The sequence below is a fragment of the Lipophrys pholis genome (assembly GCF_963383615.2).
Source record: "Lipophrys pholis genome assembly, chromosome: 12".
Lineage (NCBI taxonomy): Eukaryota > Metazoa > Chordata > Actinopteri > Blenniiformes > Blenniidae > Lipophrys > Lipophrys pholis.
The window spans coordinates 11,711,472-11,730,890 of NC_137641.1; the positions used below are offsets into that span (position 1 = coordinate 11,711,472).

Sequence of the window (19,419 nt, forward strand, 5' to 3'; positions counted from 1 at the left end):
CACTAAATAATTACACACACAGCCCCCACAGAGACAGAAGCAAGCACTCAAAATAATACAGATAATTCAAATTCACATGATCATATTTAGCCAAGGCGGTAAGTCATATATATATATATATATATTTTTAATTTTTGTACAAAAATATTTTACATTAGAAAACACAGCTTAAAATATACACACTCCACCGGGTGATGAAATAACTGCAGAACCTTTCAAAATCAGACGCATCAGTCCATAGGTAAATATATCTTTACAGCAAGAGGAAAGTCTGGTTGGAGCTGGAGGGTGACACAGGTCGCCCTCTATCAGACTCCGTGAACTCGATGCAAAACCAACAGGAATGTGAACCTGAATTTTCATTCTAAGGAGACAGTGAATCAAGTTGTTCGGGGAAGTTCGGGGTGCAAGAGGCGAACGTGAGCGACGACTCCTCACTTTTTGAAGCAGAGTCAACAGGTTTAGGCGAGGGAGCCGCTCCATCCACCGGCTCATCCGTCCTGCCGCCACAGTATGAGGAGGAGGAGCATGGAGACGTTCATGCTCATCACAAGCACTTGTCGACACGTGGAAGGATGGAAAAAAAAGGTCTCCAGAAATCTCCAACTATACTTGTTTACTTCTGCTTTTAGCCTAGCGTCTATTTAGTTTTGGTTTAACTTCACACTTCCTAAGACAAAAAAAGAATGATGGACAAACATGGTGGTGAATAAAACCACTTAAAAAAATATGGTCTGAAATAATTGTTGAGTTCAGCCCAACTGCTGGGAGCTTGTTACTTTTTATCAGTCCCATAAATACGGGCAGTGTGGCACCTATGGAAGCCCAGTGACAATAATTAGGGCGACCTCCATGTTCCGTAGTAATAATGAATAAAGAAGGAGATAGCTTGTGTTTGATAACACAGGGTCACCCATCACATGGGAACTCAAGTCCCGTGTGAAACATAAACAGTTTTTTTTTTTTATGGATTATGCTAGAACACAGTACAACTTAGTAAATGTAAATATAAATAACGTAAACATGCCACTTCTTGAGTCTTGGAGTCGAAACCTTGTCAAACCGTAGCTCTGAAACACAAGCCTATATTTTCCACTGTGACAACAAGTCGAGAAAGTGTCTATTTTAACTCACGTCCCACTTGATTATCAGGTAAAATGAAACCGTCAGGGTTTTGATAAACACTTTCTGGCACCTCTATCTTATATTGTTCTTTTAAAAAAAATCAAAAATAGATTAAACTAAACTAGGAAATGATCCCATACTGCTTCATATCTGTAGGACTGATAAAACCAACAACAGTCGTTCTCAAATATTTAAAGGTGGATGGATATCACTTCAGGTAAGCATGAAAATCTGGTTTTCCTCTCATATTTTGAACAAAAGTGAGGCTCTTAAATGCGTCTGTTAAATGATAAACTATCAAATGTGTGTTGGCTTATCATTGACCTTAGCGCTTTTGGTGCTTCGGTGCTGAAGACCTGTTGCACATAAATACAAAAACGTCCCCTTATGATACAAAGCTAATCAGTAATATCTTTCTCTATAAAGATGTGGCAACTTGATGTGTCAATAAAAGAAAACCTGGCAAATTATGAGAAGTGGGTGGGTGCATTTAAGAAGGACTTCTGCTGGCACCAAATTGGCATATAAAATAAATAACATTAAAATGAGAGCGGGGAAAAAAAAAAAAAAAAGATATGAAGTTCTAGAATAATAGCAATGTCTTGCAGTTGTTTGTCTGTCTGTGGGCCCTCCAGCATTGTCTTTAACCCATGCATTAGCATCATAGCAGTTCAGATCGGAGGGCCAGCGAGAGCGTCCAGAGCGGCGGCAGCAGCCAAATGGGGGACGGCGAGAGGCGGACGCCTAAAGGCGAGGCGGTGTCGGAGGTGCAGGAGCACACCTCGTATCCGTTCTCGGCGTGGTCTGGGTGGCGGTGCACATTGACCCTCGTCTCTGTGTTCTTGGGCTCAGCGTCCGGAGAGTCCGACTGCATCTCCGTGCACAGCAGCCAGTCCTTGGCGATGAGACGCGGGTATCCTGCATCGACCTCCATGTCGCTGCCCGGCACTCGCCAGTACTCCTTCCCTTTGAAGAAATAGGACGAACCTTCAAAGGCAAAAACATTAGTGTGAGTGAGCATGCGTCCCATAAAAACACACAATACCAGGCTGTGTACGTTATTAGTCGCAAAAGAAAAGGCTTTGCTCTTAGCACGAGTGCAGAACACATAAAACATCAAGCCGTAATTTCATGAATCAGTGAACGACGGTGAAAAAGTGTTTATGTTTAGTACTCTAACACGGTTACTACTTCACTCCACGGTACACCTGTTTGAGAAGTGGTGGGAATAAGTTGGAACTAGGTGGGTTTACAAAGAAGAAAAAAGCGTCCCGAGAGGCTTGTTAAGGTTCACATCCGCCGTGGAGAAATCCCACCTCGTCTCATTCTCTGACAGCTGTATTACCGACAGGTGAAGTCTGCGGAGGAGACGCAACATCAGCTCAAACTACCAAGTACTCAAACATGTACAGCCCAAACATTGTCACAGAGAAACTGCGGTTGCAAAACAAACACATAAGTCAAAGAGGGAAAAGAAGTTCATTTAAGTGTGTGCGACGCATATTGGAACTGAATGGAACAGTGAGACGATAGAGAGGCACACACAGAAACTACTCAACGTGTAAGCACTGCGTTACAGTTCATTTTTGCAGGGATGGTGTTGTACACCGCCAAAAACAACTGAAGCTGGTAACCTAGCAAACATTATCTCATTCCACTTTGTTGTTGGATGAGCACGATTCAGCCACGCAGACGAGTCTGCTCCGGATTTAAATGTGCTATATCTTTCATATGCTTGGATGTTGTGTGAAACATTTCAGCTGTTGCCAATATCTTTGAGAGGGAAAAGCACAAGATTGATCACTCACACTGGAGGAGAGTGGATAATTGAGCACTACTGGAATCAGGCTCAAACTAAATCAGAGTCTACGGGAAGACAGTATGGAGCCTCGCAAAAAAACTGCAAGCAAAAGTCCAGGATGGAATCTGTTCCATTAAAATAGATCTATATGTACCTTTGAAGACTAAATGGTTGCAGGTCACTGGAGCTCATCCCAGCTGACTGTAGGAGAAGGCGGGGTACACTCCGGGCAATTCATCCATCCATCAGAGGGCAATTAAAGAGTTCAGACCGTCGCCCTCACTCACACTCACACCGACTGGGGATTTTAGAGTCACTTAAACCGATGAACCTCGAAAGGATGTATTTGGCCTGTGTACTCAGAGAAAATAGGCACAGAAAAAGGCCCAAAACGACAAAAGAGTCAAACTTTGGACGCTCTCATTGTGAGGAGAGTGTGCTCACCACTACACCACCATGGCGCCATTATCAAATGTCAGTAAGTTTTCTGGATTGAGGCAGGAAATACGAGTGCACAAAGAAAACTACACCGAAGCCGACCAGAGATCAATGTGGACTCAAACCGGGGACGAGCTCACTATGAGTCAACAGTGCTAACTCTGTACCACCATGCAGCACAAACTGCATCACACATAAAAGAAATGTGTCATTTTATAGCCCCTTATTGTTTGTGCTTCATTGCGCCACATGATTGTTTCTGATATACCTGCCACTGTGCCTGTGGGGACACTTCAGTCAAATTAGAGACAGTAAAATACCAAATGTGCACTGGCTTTGTGCTCTTCATAAAAATCCCTCTTTGTTATACGACAAAAAAAGATCCCACCTGTTCATCGGACTGACAACAGAACACAATCGGAGCCTAAGTGATTTCAGATCTGAATGAAAAAAAATCTCCGGGGCCGTTGCATTGTTTTGGAAACTTTGTGCGACTTGAACAAAATACGGAATCTAAAAGATGATTAAAAACTTGAAGGATGAACGCATCAAAGTTTTACTCAAAAGGAGCTTTGAATTTGTTTCATCAGCTCACAAACACATCCCTGAAAGTCTGGGAGGCTGAATTTGTTAACTGAGAGGCGACCGCCGCGCGCAAGGCTATTCACCTGATTCTTTTTCATTTTCTTCTTTAATGGCCGACTGAGACAAACAAGCTGAGAGGAGTAAACATGTCATAATAGTGCTACTCATTAATATTCAAGAGATGCACAAGAGAGGGAGAAGAATGTTTTTTTTTTGGGGGGGGGGGGGGATCATGAAGCTCCAAGGAATTTAAGTCCAGGCCGAACTGTGTTTAACTTCATTTCACAAAATCTATACAGCAACTCAATTTTATTTTTTAATAAAGCAAAGATGAGAGCCTTGAGATCATCTAACTCTTTAGACAGAAACAGATAAATCAGACAAGAGAATATAACACAATGTGAAAGACAAGGCAAAGATTAAATAAGAAACACTAAAATATAGATTATTTCTGAGCACTTTCAAGAGGCGGCATAACAATGTGGAAAATTATTATTATTTTTTCAATATAAATACAATAAACTTGCAGTAATTTGATGCTTGCAAGGCTCTTTGACTGATATAGTTTAGTAATACCTCTAACGGATTGTCCTATAGTGTGAGTCTATAGGATCCAAAGACTTTGATTGACTGCCTGTTAATCTCCATTGAGTTGAAGACAATGACCAATACGTCATAACGTAAATGAAAAAGTCGGAAGTTAAATGAAGGAAGCTGATTAAGTCCAGCTTCTTGAGAGGTTGTAAGTAAAGAATGAAGGTGGGGTCCAGTGTTTTTCGTCCATGGGAATCTTCTGAGCATGCGGGGTGTGGAAAGAGAAATTAAAGAGAAACAGATCTTATTGTGTGAGTTAAGAGCCTATTTAAATCACTATAAAGAGAAAATGCTAAACTTGCACATGTTTTATTAAGGATTTCACATTTGTATGGTCTTTAGGAAACTGTGGAAGCAAGTTTTTAAGATGAAATAAAGATCTCAATTTGATTTCCAAAGGTACTCTTAATTTCTTATACAATAATAATCAGTAGGACATAGTAGTTAATCTGGTCATCTAGCACTATGGTGGAAGACGGTGACTAGAGTCCTCTAGGCAGTGATACTTTTTACAAGACAACCTTGCTCCTTGTAATGACTGTTGCTCTAAATACAAATGCTTGTTGTTGCACTTTCTGCTTTTTACATTGGGTCCTAAGACCAATAATGCCGTTTAAAATGTACAGCGTAAAGGTATTGTGGCAGAAGTGCTGGTCTCGGCAGTATTCTTGTAAGTTGGTGAAGACTCACGGCTCCTGGCAGTCCATTTCCTGTGCATAATCACAACTATGTATTCGAGCTGGGCTGCTGCGTGTTGGGATAAAAATAAAGGATGCTTTGCAGTGCACTCACAAACACGTTTGTGGCTCCAAACTTTTGAGCACCATCGGCGGCACAGTGCATTTCTCAGGCCCACCCGAGTTGTAAAAACAAGCGCCGACCCCTCAGCAGTTTTTTGAACTTCTCTTCAGAAGCAAGAACTGATCGTTATGTCCTAAATGTCCAGACACGTCCTGAGTGCCCGAGTCTGAAACTCGTTTTAACCCTCACAACGAAACAAGAGCATGCACACTCACAGAGACACCCTCCTTATCCATCTGTCTCTATTATTGGAGGACCAGGCTTGTAGGGCTGACCGCCACTTTGTCTTTCTCAGCTTGTTCTTTCTTTTTCGTTCGAGAGCAAAAAGTCCCAGAGCTGTCAAAAAAAGTTGGGGAATACTTTTCAGATCACCCAGTTCTGGCTAATATCCCTAGTTTTTCTCCACAGTCCTCAAGAGGAAAAGTTTGCCAAAACCACCAAATTATTAACATTTCAAAGAAAACAATGAAACCTGAGCTGAGATTACCTGGTTGCTCGCAAACTAGCAGTACCCGGGGTCATACTGTCAGGGGGAGATTGTAAAAACGCGCATAATGCAACAGAACTTCAGAAGTAGAAGTTTTTTTTAGACATTTCAGTGGCTTTTGCACCAGCAGGTATCATTAAAATTGGCTTTGTGTTGAGATTGCAGGACATTTTTGGTGGTAATTCTTTGGTTTTTAAATGATTATGGCACTATTTTACTGGCCCGGCCCACTTAAGATGAAATTGGGCCCCTGATCGAGACGTGAGCACACAATGATCATAAGACTCATACATGTGCTTCAATTTAACAGTGTTGGGATGATTTGGTGAATAAAAATAACATATTACACCTCAAAAAAATACATCTATGAATAAGTGAGCTGGAAAGAAGACTACATTGGAATATAAATATGAGAAAGGTTTTTTTCTAAAGTGTTTTTTGTGATATCTAGAAATCCTGTTTTCTGACTGATAATCTTGGATATTAAATCCCATTTTTAAGATGTGTCATAGGTAGGTTTTCTTACACCTAGAAAAAAAAGTTGTTCACTATTCATTTGTTTTCAGTGCCAGTGATTGCTCTCAGCCTAAAGACCATTGACATTTCATTATAAAAAATAATAACGATGATGGTGATAATGATGGTGATGATAATAATAATAGATTTTATTTACAGGCGCCTTTCACAACACTCTAGGTCATTCTAGTGAGCACCATGTATTTGATAATTCAATACGACTCCCAAGTTCTAATAAGTGGATAATAATGGAGCTACATACTAAACATGCCTGAATATCAAAAACGTCCCAATTGTTGAGAGACAAGGGTTCATTTAAGGCTACTTTTGAAAAATCACATAAAGACGCCTCAGAACCAATATAAACCCTCTAATTCCAGAACCTGTGACTCTTTGCTTCTGAAAATAATTTGACCTTTTCATGGAGGTTGTGGTTTTCACTGTACGGTGACACAACTCCAGTCACAATGCTACTTTCTGTGAGTTCCCCTCTAAGGATTCCAGACAATATTCATACCAGATAAATGACTTTTCCTCTCTTTTTAGCTTTCTTCTCCAACAACTAAAGACTAAATTATGACCGAGTACCATACTGATGTCAGCAGCTTCAATTATTATCATCATTCCAGCAGCATTAACAGACTTTATGTCCTCTTTTCCCTCTACAGCAAACTCAATCATCTTATTGCCTTTCCCTGTTTCTCTTTGCCATTTGCTACCTGTCTTCTGAGTAAATCCATCCCTCTTCTTTTCATCACTTCTTCCTTTACCTCACCTGTCTTTAATATCTTTGTCCTCACAGCTCCTCTCCGTCGGATTCCTCCCTTCTTGCACTTTTCACACATCACGTCCCCGGCTTTCTATTTCATTTTCAGAGCAAGATGTCACCGTATCCTCTCTTTCCCTCTCGCTGACATATTATACTCGTTCTCTGCTTCTGTATCGTCCCTCGCTTTCTTCTCGCCGTTCATCATGAGCTGGTGAAACAAACACAGAACGAGGCTTTGATGTGGGCTCCAGTTCCCAGGCCTCGTGGTCTGTCCGTGTGCATTTGTGCGTGGAGGTTTCCAAGTTTACCCTTCCAGGCTCTGTGGTGATAATGACCGGGGGTGAAGCTGAGAGAAGAAGAAGAAGAAGAAGAAGAAGAAGAAGAAGAAAGAAAAAAAGAAGGAACGGCTGGCCTCTCCTCACACACATAAACACACACATTGGTGCGTTTATCATAGGGCTCGGAGACCTCGACCGGCTCTGAAGAAAGACCACAGGCCCCTAAACACCCGACAGGGAAGGAGCTTACCTGGGTTGGGGACATTTGGGTTCCCCACTGAGACTGACCTCAAATTTCAGAACCAAGTGGCTGTTTTTCAGAGGGGTCATTTTCAAACTCTGAAACATCCTCAAGCATCATTCACAGGTGACTGAAGCCATTTAACATGTAAGTAAGAAATATCTAATGGTTTTAATTGTTAGTTGGTAAATATGTGACGGTCCTGCTTTCTTCTATACTTCATTTTTCTTTTGCTGTTTATTTCTTCATTAATCTTAACATCTGAGGTGTTTTTTTTTTTAGGCACTCAGCTAATTTCTCTTCATCTATGATATTCAATAACACTTTTGAGAGTTTACTAAATACAAAAAATGAGTCATAATTACCTTCAGAAATCCCCCATGACTGTGATTGGTCTTTTTAAATATATGTTACTACGAATCATGTTCAGATTTCAATAGGAATGTGTTTAGAAGTGGACTGAGACCTATTTGATCTCGGGGTTTGGATGGCAACGTTCACATTGGTACAAATGGGCCACACAAAAGCAAAATAGCAACAGGGTTTGTTCTGAGGAAGCTACAAACACAGGTGAGAGTCTAAAGAGGGCTCACACATGTGCAAAAGTAAAATCTATGTAGGTGGCAAAGTACCCAACATGGAAGAATTATTACATGCCAGGAAACATTGAAAGGAGAGGAAAGAAATTTGCAAAGACGTGATACACACTAAAAGTGGGTAAAACAAGTAGTAGGAAGAGTCTCACCAAGAAAAGTCTCCTAAAGGAGATCCAGGAGAGACAACAGAAGGCAGTGACTGATAATTTACACATGTAGGTCGCCAGTACCCAGATCTGGCTTCCAGATCTTTATAAGACCTCTGGAGCCTGATATGAGTGGCATTCGACTTTTAGCAGGATGTTAAGTAGCTATAGATTGGACAACAGTAAATGAGTGCTCAGCGGCCGCCCATGTATTGTCAACACCTCTATATTCTGGATAAATCTGTCTATCTTTACTTTAAGCCAACAGTTTTGGAAGGTGTTGTTGTAAGCTTTGCCAGCAAAGAAGATGGTAGAAAATGGTTTAGAGAAACACAAGGGAAATAAAGGCAAAGCAGTTGTATTGCACGTATAATATAAATCAATTTTAATTTGATTCATAACCTCTCAAGGACATCACATGTGTGTTCCGGAAGACCACATGGAGCAAAGGTAGCTTGGTCCGATCTAGACAGACAGTCGCTTCATGACGTTACCTCCTATCTATGGAATCAAATCTGCCACACAGATATTTATCCAACTCTTACTACCTCCAAAAACTGTGGCTATCTCTTCCTAATGATATGTCCCTTCTGAAATACAGCCATCACGCAGAAAATAACAGTTTTAATCATAAGTGGCCCTCAGCCATTTTACTGTTCTCATTAACATGCACATGATCAGATGACTGTGGCTGTGATGCTTTGATGGGAACAGCCGTTGTGACCTTGACACTCAGCTGGTACAGTGGAGCTGCACAGTGTGATTACCCTGGGCGAGCTCCAACGTTTGGATGTGTTTGACTCTGTGAATTTGAAGCAGAGTGTTGGCAAGCAAGCCCATGTGTGCCATTTCCAAATAACAGATAATGGTTTAAAAAAAACACACCAAAAAACCAACTAAAAACTCTATTGACGCATAACTAAAAAAAGATAGACGCAAATATACCTCTAATTTGCATCTGCTGGGATGCCAAAAAAAAAAGAAATCACAGATGGATTGGAGGATTGCTTGAATTTACAAAGCTAAAATGAAACAGAAGTAAATGGTGCAATAATGACTGGATGAGGAATGAATAACATTGAATTGGGATAAAAAAAAAAAAAGTGACGTTAATGTCCTTATCTGTGAAAGACAGAAGGTGAATGAATCAAATCTGTCTTTAAACAAACTCAACAACCCTGTATTTTATATTTTTATTATTGGAACATGTGGTGGGCAAATTAAGGGTTTGTATCCAAAGTGGTTTAAGAAAATGATGCTGTTGAAAATGCAATTATTAGAATATATGAAAGCACATACAATTTTTCAATGTACAAAAAGTTCGTTGAAATCAGAGATTTATTGACTGAAAGAGAAACTGCACCGAGTTATAGAAGCTGTTGTAACAGATGCTGGATTTTACCGTAACTTGTGTTCCCTGCTATAAAGAAGCGTGCTGAAAAAAAAAAAAAAAGTTTTGCAGAACCAGATTTCTTGCATGAACTCCAAAAAAAAGAAAAAGAAAAAAGATGATATTGTGAAAAAACAAAATGCACAAATGTATTGAGAATTGCATAAAGTTGCAGCACATATCATGTCGACATCAAAGCAACGCAAGACGGAAAGTGACGGGAACATCCAAGTCAGGAACTGATGCAGGACATTTTGAAACCGTCCATCTTGTTCAGTGAGATTCCTCCTGTACTTTCACTTCCATTTTCTTTTCCACATTTCAAGCCAACCCTGACATGAAGCTCCTGGTCACGACAGTCAGAACAGACTTAATCGACTGGCAACCTTCAATGTACACATGCACAGAAAGTTCATTCATAGTCAAACATGCGTCACAAAATACCCAAACCAAATGTCCATTCCGGACAAAGAAAAGACCTCACAAGGTATAAAATTTACTAAATAATGATGTTTTTCAATAAATGTTAATAATTGTACTGGTCTGGCCCATTGGAGGTAAAATTAGACTGTATTTGTGATTTAGTAATATTTAAGAGATTTCAGTGTGAATGAATCACTGAATTCATCCTGACTGACGAAGGTTGTGCAGATCAAACAAATATCACTGAGAAAACTTTCTTAAAGAATAGAAGTTTGCTGCTTCCCTGGTCTCATTATGCCATTCCTGTCTCATATCTCTCCGATTGTTTATTCCTGTCTGAGGACACCCCCTGAGTAGGATCCAGCATGGTCTCGCCTCAGGCGTGCAGAAATACCAGAGCTACCAGCAGTTTGAAGTAGAGGCAGCGCTGTGTCCTCTTACGACTACACTTTTGCGATGAGAAACGCAATCATTTATCGCTGGAGGAAACACGGCCGTGGTGATTCATCATCTGTACACTGAATTCCATCAATCGGAGAGTCTTTGTTTTGAAATTTTAATCAAAACCCGCTTTAAAACATATCACTGGCTTGCTCCACCATCCAGTTTCACCCTCTGGTTTATGAATTATAATCTCTATTTGAGCACCAATTATATGGATTATTTAAACCAGCAATCTAATACGCATACATTTATTTAGAGAAAGTTTCTACGCCGCTGTTTTTTTTTTCAAACCCATTGCATCAGTATTATTTTACAGTAATGATAAGCTTGGATTATTTTGCCTGTACTTAATTCTTTATGGAACCTTGGAATTTAAGCTGTGTCCTTTCACCTTGTGCACCGAGTCCAGTTCATGTTCACTACCTCTCCTGTCATTTCAGGTCTCCAGATTGATACGGTCTATCTGTATCTCCTAACTCACATCCAGCTTGTCTTGTTCATTCCAGCCTTATATCCCAGTGTTAAATAGACTCTAGTTTTCTTGCAATTCCTCTCTATTAAATTGAACACAACCCATGTCTGTTCACATGCTTGTCTTTTTACCATTAAAATGTGCTCATACACCGAGTCTTATCTCAGAGTTGTGTGTTTGGGTACTGTCAGTCGAGTCTTATCATTGATTAAACAAAAAAACCAACAAACAAAGTCTTAGGTAATAACTCAAAAGTGAAGCGTGAGTCATGGCCTCACTATGAGCAAAAACTTATTAGACTGCACAGTATGATGTGTGATTCTACACTGTCTACAGGCAATAGTTCTTAAGATTGAGTGAGTAAAAGCGGCATTATTGTGGGGTTGTTCCATTTATAATAACATTTATTGAGGCACATCGACACTTCAATGTTTAAAAAAAAAAAGAAGAAAAGAAAAGGTTTTCTTTTCATTTAAAGAGAGTCCTCAGCTTTAGTCTCCAACATTGCTCCTGGCAGAAAAAAACCTTCAAGCTGTCATTGACACAAAGTAGTGTGGCAATATGAAAAAAAGAGAAGAAAAACTATGAAGTCAGTTATTATAACTCAACCAGAACTCAATGTGCAGTTACGTCTCCTCCTGACCTGCCGCTTCAGCAAAAAGGAGGAGAGACATGCAGCATGTGGTGAGGATGGCAGAGCACATCATGGAACGACCACGACCCCCACTCAGAGACGTTCACACTGACCAACTACAAAAGAAGGCCATCTACTATAATAAAACACATCACCTACTATAGATATTACTACCTGCTGCTCTATTGGAAGGCCTCACAAACTCTTCATTGCTCAACCAAACATAAGACATGGAGCGCAGTAACTTCACATTTCTTCTAGATTGGATTTGCAGGATACATACAGTATACGTTCTATTCGTTTTGCGTTCCCACCCACAGCTGCCAAATATTTTCTCGTTGTGTACCAATACACTGATGAGAAATATTCTGATTCCGAAATCTGATTTTTTTTTTTCTCCTTGAATTTTCCCTTTGGGGACAAAAAAAGTGATGGAAATGGAGTTGGCTAAAATTTCATCCTGTGATCAGGACAAACTGTATTTACAGCAGCTTTTTTAAATGACTGTGTTGTATGTTTCTAATTTGAATCAACAGACATGTGATATTTTACTCACCATCAGACCACCTCATGGCGTCGTCTAGTTGTGAAGGAAGCCCCTTCCAAAGGTTGCTGTCTTTAGGGTAGCCCGGGTCCATGCGTCGCAGGTGGTCGTCGTAGCGCCAGTAGCGGTTGTCCTTGAAGAAGTAGGTTTTGTCGTTGTGAAGCCAAACGAAGGCAGCGTCCACGCCTTCCAATGGCAGACCAAAGTCACTAATTGGACGGGGGTAACCTTCCTCCACGATATTGTCTTTAAATACCCAATATTTTAGCCCTAAAGAAGAGATAAAAATCAATGTTACGATCTTGAAAATCATTAAAAAAAAACACACAGCAGACAATTGGATGATATATCTAAAAAGATAAGAGACCCAAAAGGCATTAAAGGACATTGAAATCGTAATAGAACTGCGAAGTTGCCAAAGCAGAAACTTTTCTGCCAGAAAAAGCTGTTGAACGTTCTAAACGAATGTGAAATTTACCCTTGGTTTCTCTCTTCTCTCATATACTTAAAAAATAAAACAGATTTCCCTATTTCGATGTGAAGTTTCATTCAAAGATCTGAACACACAATGTGACGCCGTACCCTTGAAGAAGACTATCTTGTGGTCCCCGGGCCGCTCGTAGACGGCGTCCACGCTGTCCAGGTTGGTCGGTAGGCCTCTCCAGAAGCGGTGGATCTGAGCGGGACGCAGAGACACCAGATGCTTCTCTCTTGTTAGTCGCCAGAAATATTTCCCTATGAGGAACAACATCGGCCGGGTATCAGAATAAACACTCATGTAATTGTGGTCACAATCAGGTTGATTGCAGAGGTTTCATGCATTGTGAACGCTGAACCGCTTTTAAAGGATAGCTGGCCTGTGTGACCTCCTTCACCTTTGAGTTTTAAAAGATCAGAATCAGGATCTATCCTTGCATTCACCCTCTTTCATCAGTGCCAACAGCAGAGTTTAATCATCTGGTAACATCCAAGAAAGGGGTTCAAGGTTATCTCAAATTAGGGGTTTACCGTCATTGGAAAGAATGTGTATGTCAGACATCGGCAGAAACAAAACAGACACACGTCACCAGGATCAAATGCTGGCTTTTAAAAGTTTCATTCAAAATGCAGCAAGCTGATTAAATTCAATTCAATTTTCCTTATGTCATAATAATCTATGAACCTTTAATCTCCAGTGAGTTAAACCGCTTAATTGCATACTTGCGCCCCCAAAAAATCTTTAAAAGTCTGTAGAGATGTCAGTTTGAGTTCAGCGCACTCCACTAACACTTCTTGCTGAAGGTATGCGAGTCTGTTTCTTGTTTCCTTTGTCAGTAGGAGGCCAGGGGTCATTCCTCCAGAGGGCAGGCATGAAAGCCTGATGTAATTTCTGGACTGCAGACTCTCAGCAGGGCTCGACTGGCTCAGCTGGGTATCTGCAGCAAGCGCATCTCTCTTTATCTCCCATTCTCGTCCTTGTTTCATCTCTTCCTTCTTAATTTTACTGTTTTTTGTTGGGGTTTTTTTGCCAACGTTGCTCATCTGCGCCAACTTCTCAGTATTTTCTTGCCACTCATCACCGTTGCCTCGCGTCTTGTTTTTGTGCCGCGGTACCTTTGAAAAAGAAGGCCTCCCCTCGTATCTGGGCCACGGCATCAAAGTGACTGGTGCATCTGTCTGGGGCGTCTCGTGCCAGCCTGAGAGAGACGTGAAGAAAAGAAGGAGGGTGAAAAGAGGGAGGATAAATCTTTTATGGGACACTGGACATTTATGATCCTAAAACCTACCACAGATGATCAAAAGATCACAAGTTCTCTGACATGACGCGTTAAATTCATTAAAAGTACAGAAAGCCGACTTGCGGGTCCCTCCATTGATGCTTTTATTGACGATCATGGAGATCCGTCCCACAATACTGCCATACACATATTTTCATACACCCACATTTCGCCTCCTCCGTTGTTCCCCGCGACTGGGTGCCTGAATGAATCATTAGAATCAGGCCCGACAAAAGAGGAGAGGCTATCAGGATGGCGTGGCGAGATCCCTGTGGTGCATTTATCCCGGAGGTTTTAAAGTGATTTAAAGCTCTAACGTGGCCGGCCTGTCAATGATGAAGCCATTAGCGCTACGGAGCTGAGAGTGGGAGCCCGCCAGGCCTTATATCACCAACAAAGGTCTCCATTCACAGCTCTATTAACGTTACACCACTGCCCAGTGGTCAGCACTGGTGCCCTTGTCAGGCCACATCTCAGTTTGGTTTGTTTTTTCACACATCTTGACCGGAAACGCTTAAAGTTATTGAAAGTCTAAAAATTCCCACCACTGTAATGCTTTACCATACGTCTCAGGTCTCTGCGTGCATGTGTGTGACTTGAGAAAAGATTTTGTATGATAAACATTCAGAAATGGAAATATTTGTACTTTTTTTCCTTCTTCTATTTGTTCTTTTTGTTGGGTCTCTTCGGGGATGCTTTAAGGTTGCACCTCAGTGGGTTGGGAGTTTGAGCACAAACGCATGCTCAAAATGCCTAAATGCACAACATTTTTTATAATTACGCTCATGAACCTGAAAAAAAAAAAAGAAAAAGAAAAAAAAAAAGAAAAACTACCAGCAGATAGCTGCCCAACTTTCTTCAGGGAATTAGTTAATTAGATGGGCTGGCTCCCAAGCTCACTCTCCGACTCTTGGCTAATTTGCTTTGTTGGTGCCTCACGACTTCATATCAAGCTCCAAAAAAGAAAACACTTCTTTTTACACACCCCGAAAAAAAAGCTTTGTGCTCATGCATAGATTCATTACACGTTGTCTCAGTGGAAGCAAGGAGAAAGCAATAAGCTTAAAAAGCTATCACAATGTAATTATGCCACCACACAAGGTACCACTGCAATAAACTGAATTCTCTAAGAGAGGAGAGGCAGCACAGTATGATGAGTGCAATAAATACCACCTGTACGATGTACATTAACTCATCAAGGAGCATCATTACATGATTAAAAACCTATCTATGCCGTACTACATAATTTATGCTGAAACACAAATACAAGGCATCTATTTGTGGTGTTGCGAGGTATGAGGTATGTTAGTATTCTATATTTGCTAACTGAACAAAACAAATTAATACAATGTGCCATGAGTTTCCTCTGTATTTCAATAAAAGAGGTGAGTTAATTTATTCCATTTTAATTAAGTTTTGTTAATTAATTCCGACTCAAAAAAGGAAGAATTGACGCTCACTCCTCATTTGGAAATCCACCGATTGGCTGTGTTGTATCCAACGCAACAAGAAGTTCTAGTTCTCTTGAAATCTTTTGAAATTGTGACTCAGAAAGGTGAGAATTGTGGTTAATGTGACTGTTAGTACTTTAAATGTATAATAATGGAATGGGGAAAAAAATATTACAAACATTTCTCTGACATGATTACCTTTTTAGAGGCATAATTCTTAACAGAGACTTGCAGTGACTGATATTACAATATAGAATTGTATTTATTGAAGAGGTTGGAAAACAGCTTTTATCATCATCATCATCATTGTTATTATTATTATTATTATTATTTTCATTGTTATTATTATTATTAGGACAGGAAAGGTGTTTGAAGTTGTACTTACAGGACGTTGGACCTGTTTTCAGGAAGGTCCAGCAGGACAGGGGGCTCAGCTGTCTGAGAGGAGCTGCCTGGTTGATTTGTGTGGGACACCGAGTCTCTAACACCTGAGATATAACAGATGACAAGACAAAAAAAAAGCTGAATGAAACACACAAAGAGCATATCAACAATCCTACTTATTTATTCCCCTTTTGCGATCCATTTGTGACTATTTTTTAAAAATGTTCTCCCATTTCTCACTTCATTTTGCTTTGATTCAAAACACACCACCTCATCATTTATTCCTGGACTTCCCTCTCTCCTTCATGTTATCCATCGCCTTTCTCTCCCTTCACACTGCCACTTTCACCATGAGGGAAAGGTGTGATAAAGTCACATGCCATAACGAGGTCCAATTAACTCCATCCATGTCTTCATTAAATCAATAACCTTGCTCTACAGGGCTCATCAATTGTTGCTGCCTTTGGGAAAAGGAGGTATCCGTATATTACAGCTCCCGAGCTGCCACTAACAAACGGGCGTTTCACCACTGCACCAAGAGACACACTCGTAATAATTACAGCTGAGGATGGTGAGTCATGGTCAGCGGAGGAGGTTTCTGTATATCATGGACCATTAAGCGGCATTGATCAGACGTCACAAAGGGGGCTGAAGCGTGCTTGACATGAAGTTGCTATTGTGAAGCTTTGGGTAAAGCACCAATTCAGCCAGCGTGCGCTGCACGGCTTACATATGTATGTAATTGGATAATACCAATGAGACACATGCGCACATGACGAATAGCAGATATGAGAAAATAATGCCAACAGCAGTGACTTCTCATTAACTTCATACATGCTTTCATGTTGGTAAGGTGCCCTTCATTGTTACACGCCACTTTATTTCCTTTCCCAATGTCATCAGTACTAATAAAATGCAGTTTTGCATGTATGTTCATGTAGAATCACCCCAGGCTGCTTCAACAATAGAAATGCAACCAATTTACTTTCCTCTTTAAAGTTCAACACACACACACACACACACACACACACACACACACACACACACACACACACACACACACACACACACACACACACACACACACACACACACTTAAGCTGATCACTTGTGTCCTCATACCGTAAAGCTGCCAGACGCGGACTTTGTCCTCGTAGGGTAAATCATATTTCAGAGGGTCTCCCACAGGACCCTGGTAGTACGGCCGCATGATGGACTCGATGGCTGACGTGTGGACCAGACCGATGGCGTGGCCGAACTCATGGACTGCAACCGCAAACAGATCCATCCCGTGAGTGTCTGAAAGAGACAAAGAGGAAGTTGATAATTGGAAAGCAAAGGAAATGCCAAAAAAATTACCTTGTGGTGGAAAACCTTGATAAATTAGAAAAACACTACTAAAGACACGGCAGAACAAAGGCCAAAGGCTATCATTAAGATCAGTGGTGTGCAAATTGTGCCACAGGCCTTCCCTGTGGGTGAATTTCATTGGAGGAAGTGCATCAAGAAGACAAAACTCGGGGTCAGGGGGACGCCTTTTCCTAGCATGATATATGTTTGCTGTATATTTGACCTCTGCAAGGAAATGTACTATATTTAAGTTCCGAGCCCGAGCAGAGCCGGGGCGAGAACCCATCAAAGAATTATTATCATTTTCATACGACTCTTTTACAGCCGAAACTTTACTGCTCAAACTTTCATGAAAATCTGCACACACATCAGAAGGGGCTTAAAATCTTATATTTATGGTCACTGCACATGTTTCTGGCAAAATGGCACACAGTGCCACCTACAAATTTGGAAAAAGTCATGAAAAATCAATGGTTTGACATAGCAGGATGATTGCTGGAACAGAAATCAGGCTTCTTTAAGCTGTACATATTTCATTGGTTGCAGACATGGGCGAGGCAACATGGCCCCACAGCAACACCTGGAAATGCTGAAAAATTCAGGAAAAATCAATGGACATCTCCCCATCTGTAAAATCAAAATTTTAAAAGAAAATAAAGATAGCCAGACGGCTCAGAGTGAAAAATAAACAACTTTAGAAAAGGAGGAGAATGCCGCCACCAGTAGTGGAAATATTTTCGGGATCATTTCGTTACATTATAGAACACGCGTATGAGTATGTTTACAGTGTAGTGTAGTGGTTCCTACTCTTGCCTCGTAGTTAGTGAGTCCTGGTTGGGAATAGAAAGTCTTTTACTCTCCGAGCTTGCCAGTTCAACATGTCCATGTGGAGGTTTTTGTCCTGGGTTTTTGTCCCACAGTCTGAAAACATGCATTTGAGGCAGACTGGTGATTTGAACCTGTCTGTTTCTGTAAATGTGAGTGTGTGTGTGACTGTTGCTGGCTTTCTGAGTCGAGTGTGTACGTTCTCCCTGTGGATGCATTTATTTCCTGTGGCTTCTCTGGGTGATTTAGTCTCTCTAATTTGAATGTAGGTATAAATGCATGTGATTTAAGTTTCTCTATGTTTACCCGTTCATGGACTGGTGACCTGTTCCAGGGTGTAACCTGCTCGCCGCTCATTGTCCGTTGGGATTGGCTAAAGCCCCCAGTGACCCTAAGTTGGACGAAACATTTTGATGCATCAATAGATAGAAAAACATGCAGATTTGGTGAATATAGCATTGCATACTAGTTGAGTCAAGGAGGCAGGATGATAACAATGTTTTGGCTTGAGGCAAACTGTATAGAAGTACGATGGCTGCAGTCCTCCTTGATGTGTAAATCAGTTTGGGGTAAACTGCCTCCTCCCTTCATGACAAATACCTCTGTTTGATTGGTCAAACGTGTTAAGGTCATATTCAATTATAGACACGGATTTGTGTGAAGGTGACCGAACAATTTTTAGCAAAAGGGGTTTTTCAAAGAGCTCAAGCAGCAGTCACCAATATGACCTTTCAGCTCTAAGTCTGTGTCACAAAGTGACCCTGTTCAGGTATTTCTCAACTGAAAAATTAAGAGGCATGACAGACAGCTCAGGAAGCTTTGAATGCTGTTAGGTGTGTGGTGTAGTAAGATAACTATGGTAATACCGCCTGAGTCCCCGAGCCGCCAATCAAACTCTGAGTGTGGAAAGACACCTAAAGAGGCTGTAGGCTATTAAATCACCATCCCTCCATGTTCGGCTGCAACATGAAAAGAAAAAGCCTCCAAAACTCCTTGTCTGACTCTGTGAAGCAAGACAAAAACCCGGAGCTTGGAGATTTAGATTTGCAAAAATATGGAGAGCCAGCGTGTCGAGCCAAGCAAGCTTAGAGTTCCTTGGTGGCTCGACTCAAGTCTGCATTCTGTTAACCTTAGGTTGGCCTCGACTCGGTACACGGACCCGCGCTTACAGTATTCACCTGAGGTGCTCAGGAGGCAAATGCCAACTCTAATCTACAGGAGCACATGGTACAGGTGAACAAAAGGAAGGCTGGAGAGAGAGAGAGAGAGAGAGAGAGAGAGAGAGAGAGAGAGAGAGAGAGAGAGAGAGAGAGAGAGAGAGAGAGAGAGAGAGAGAGAACAGGAGCTCAGAGCAGAGGATGTACCATA

The 19,419-nt window shown here is 41.1% G+C and overlaps 1 protein-coding gene across 1 annotated transcript in view; it reads right to left on the reverse strand.

Annotated features, from left to right (window-relative positions):
- Positions 1-173: 173 nt before the first annotated feature.
- Positions 174-19,419, reverse strand: part of LOC308118318 (matrix metalloproteinase-17-like) — an 85,902-nt gene continuing 66,656 nt past the window's right edge. Inside the window, exons 5-10 of the mRNA XM_080477671.1 lie at positions 16,999-17,175; positions 15,878-15,980; positions 13,878-13,960; positions 12,867-13,019; positions 12,297-12,554; positions 174-2,112 (exon numbers count right to left, since the gene is read on the reverse strand). Of these exons, the coding sequence (XP_080333797.1) occupies positions 1,787-2,112; positions 12,297-12,554; positions 12,867-13,019; positions 13,878-13,960; positions 15,878-15,980; positions 16,999-17,175 (1,100 nt within the window). The 3' untranslated portion in view covers positions 174-1,786. The remainder of the gene's footprint in view (positions 2,113-12,296; positions 12,555-12,866; positions 13,020-13,877; positions 13,961-15,877; positions 15,981-16,998; positions 17,176-19,419) is intronic.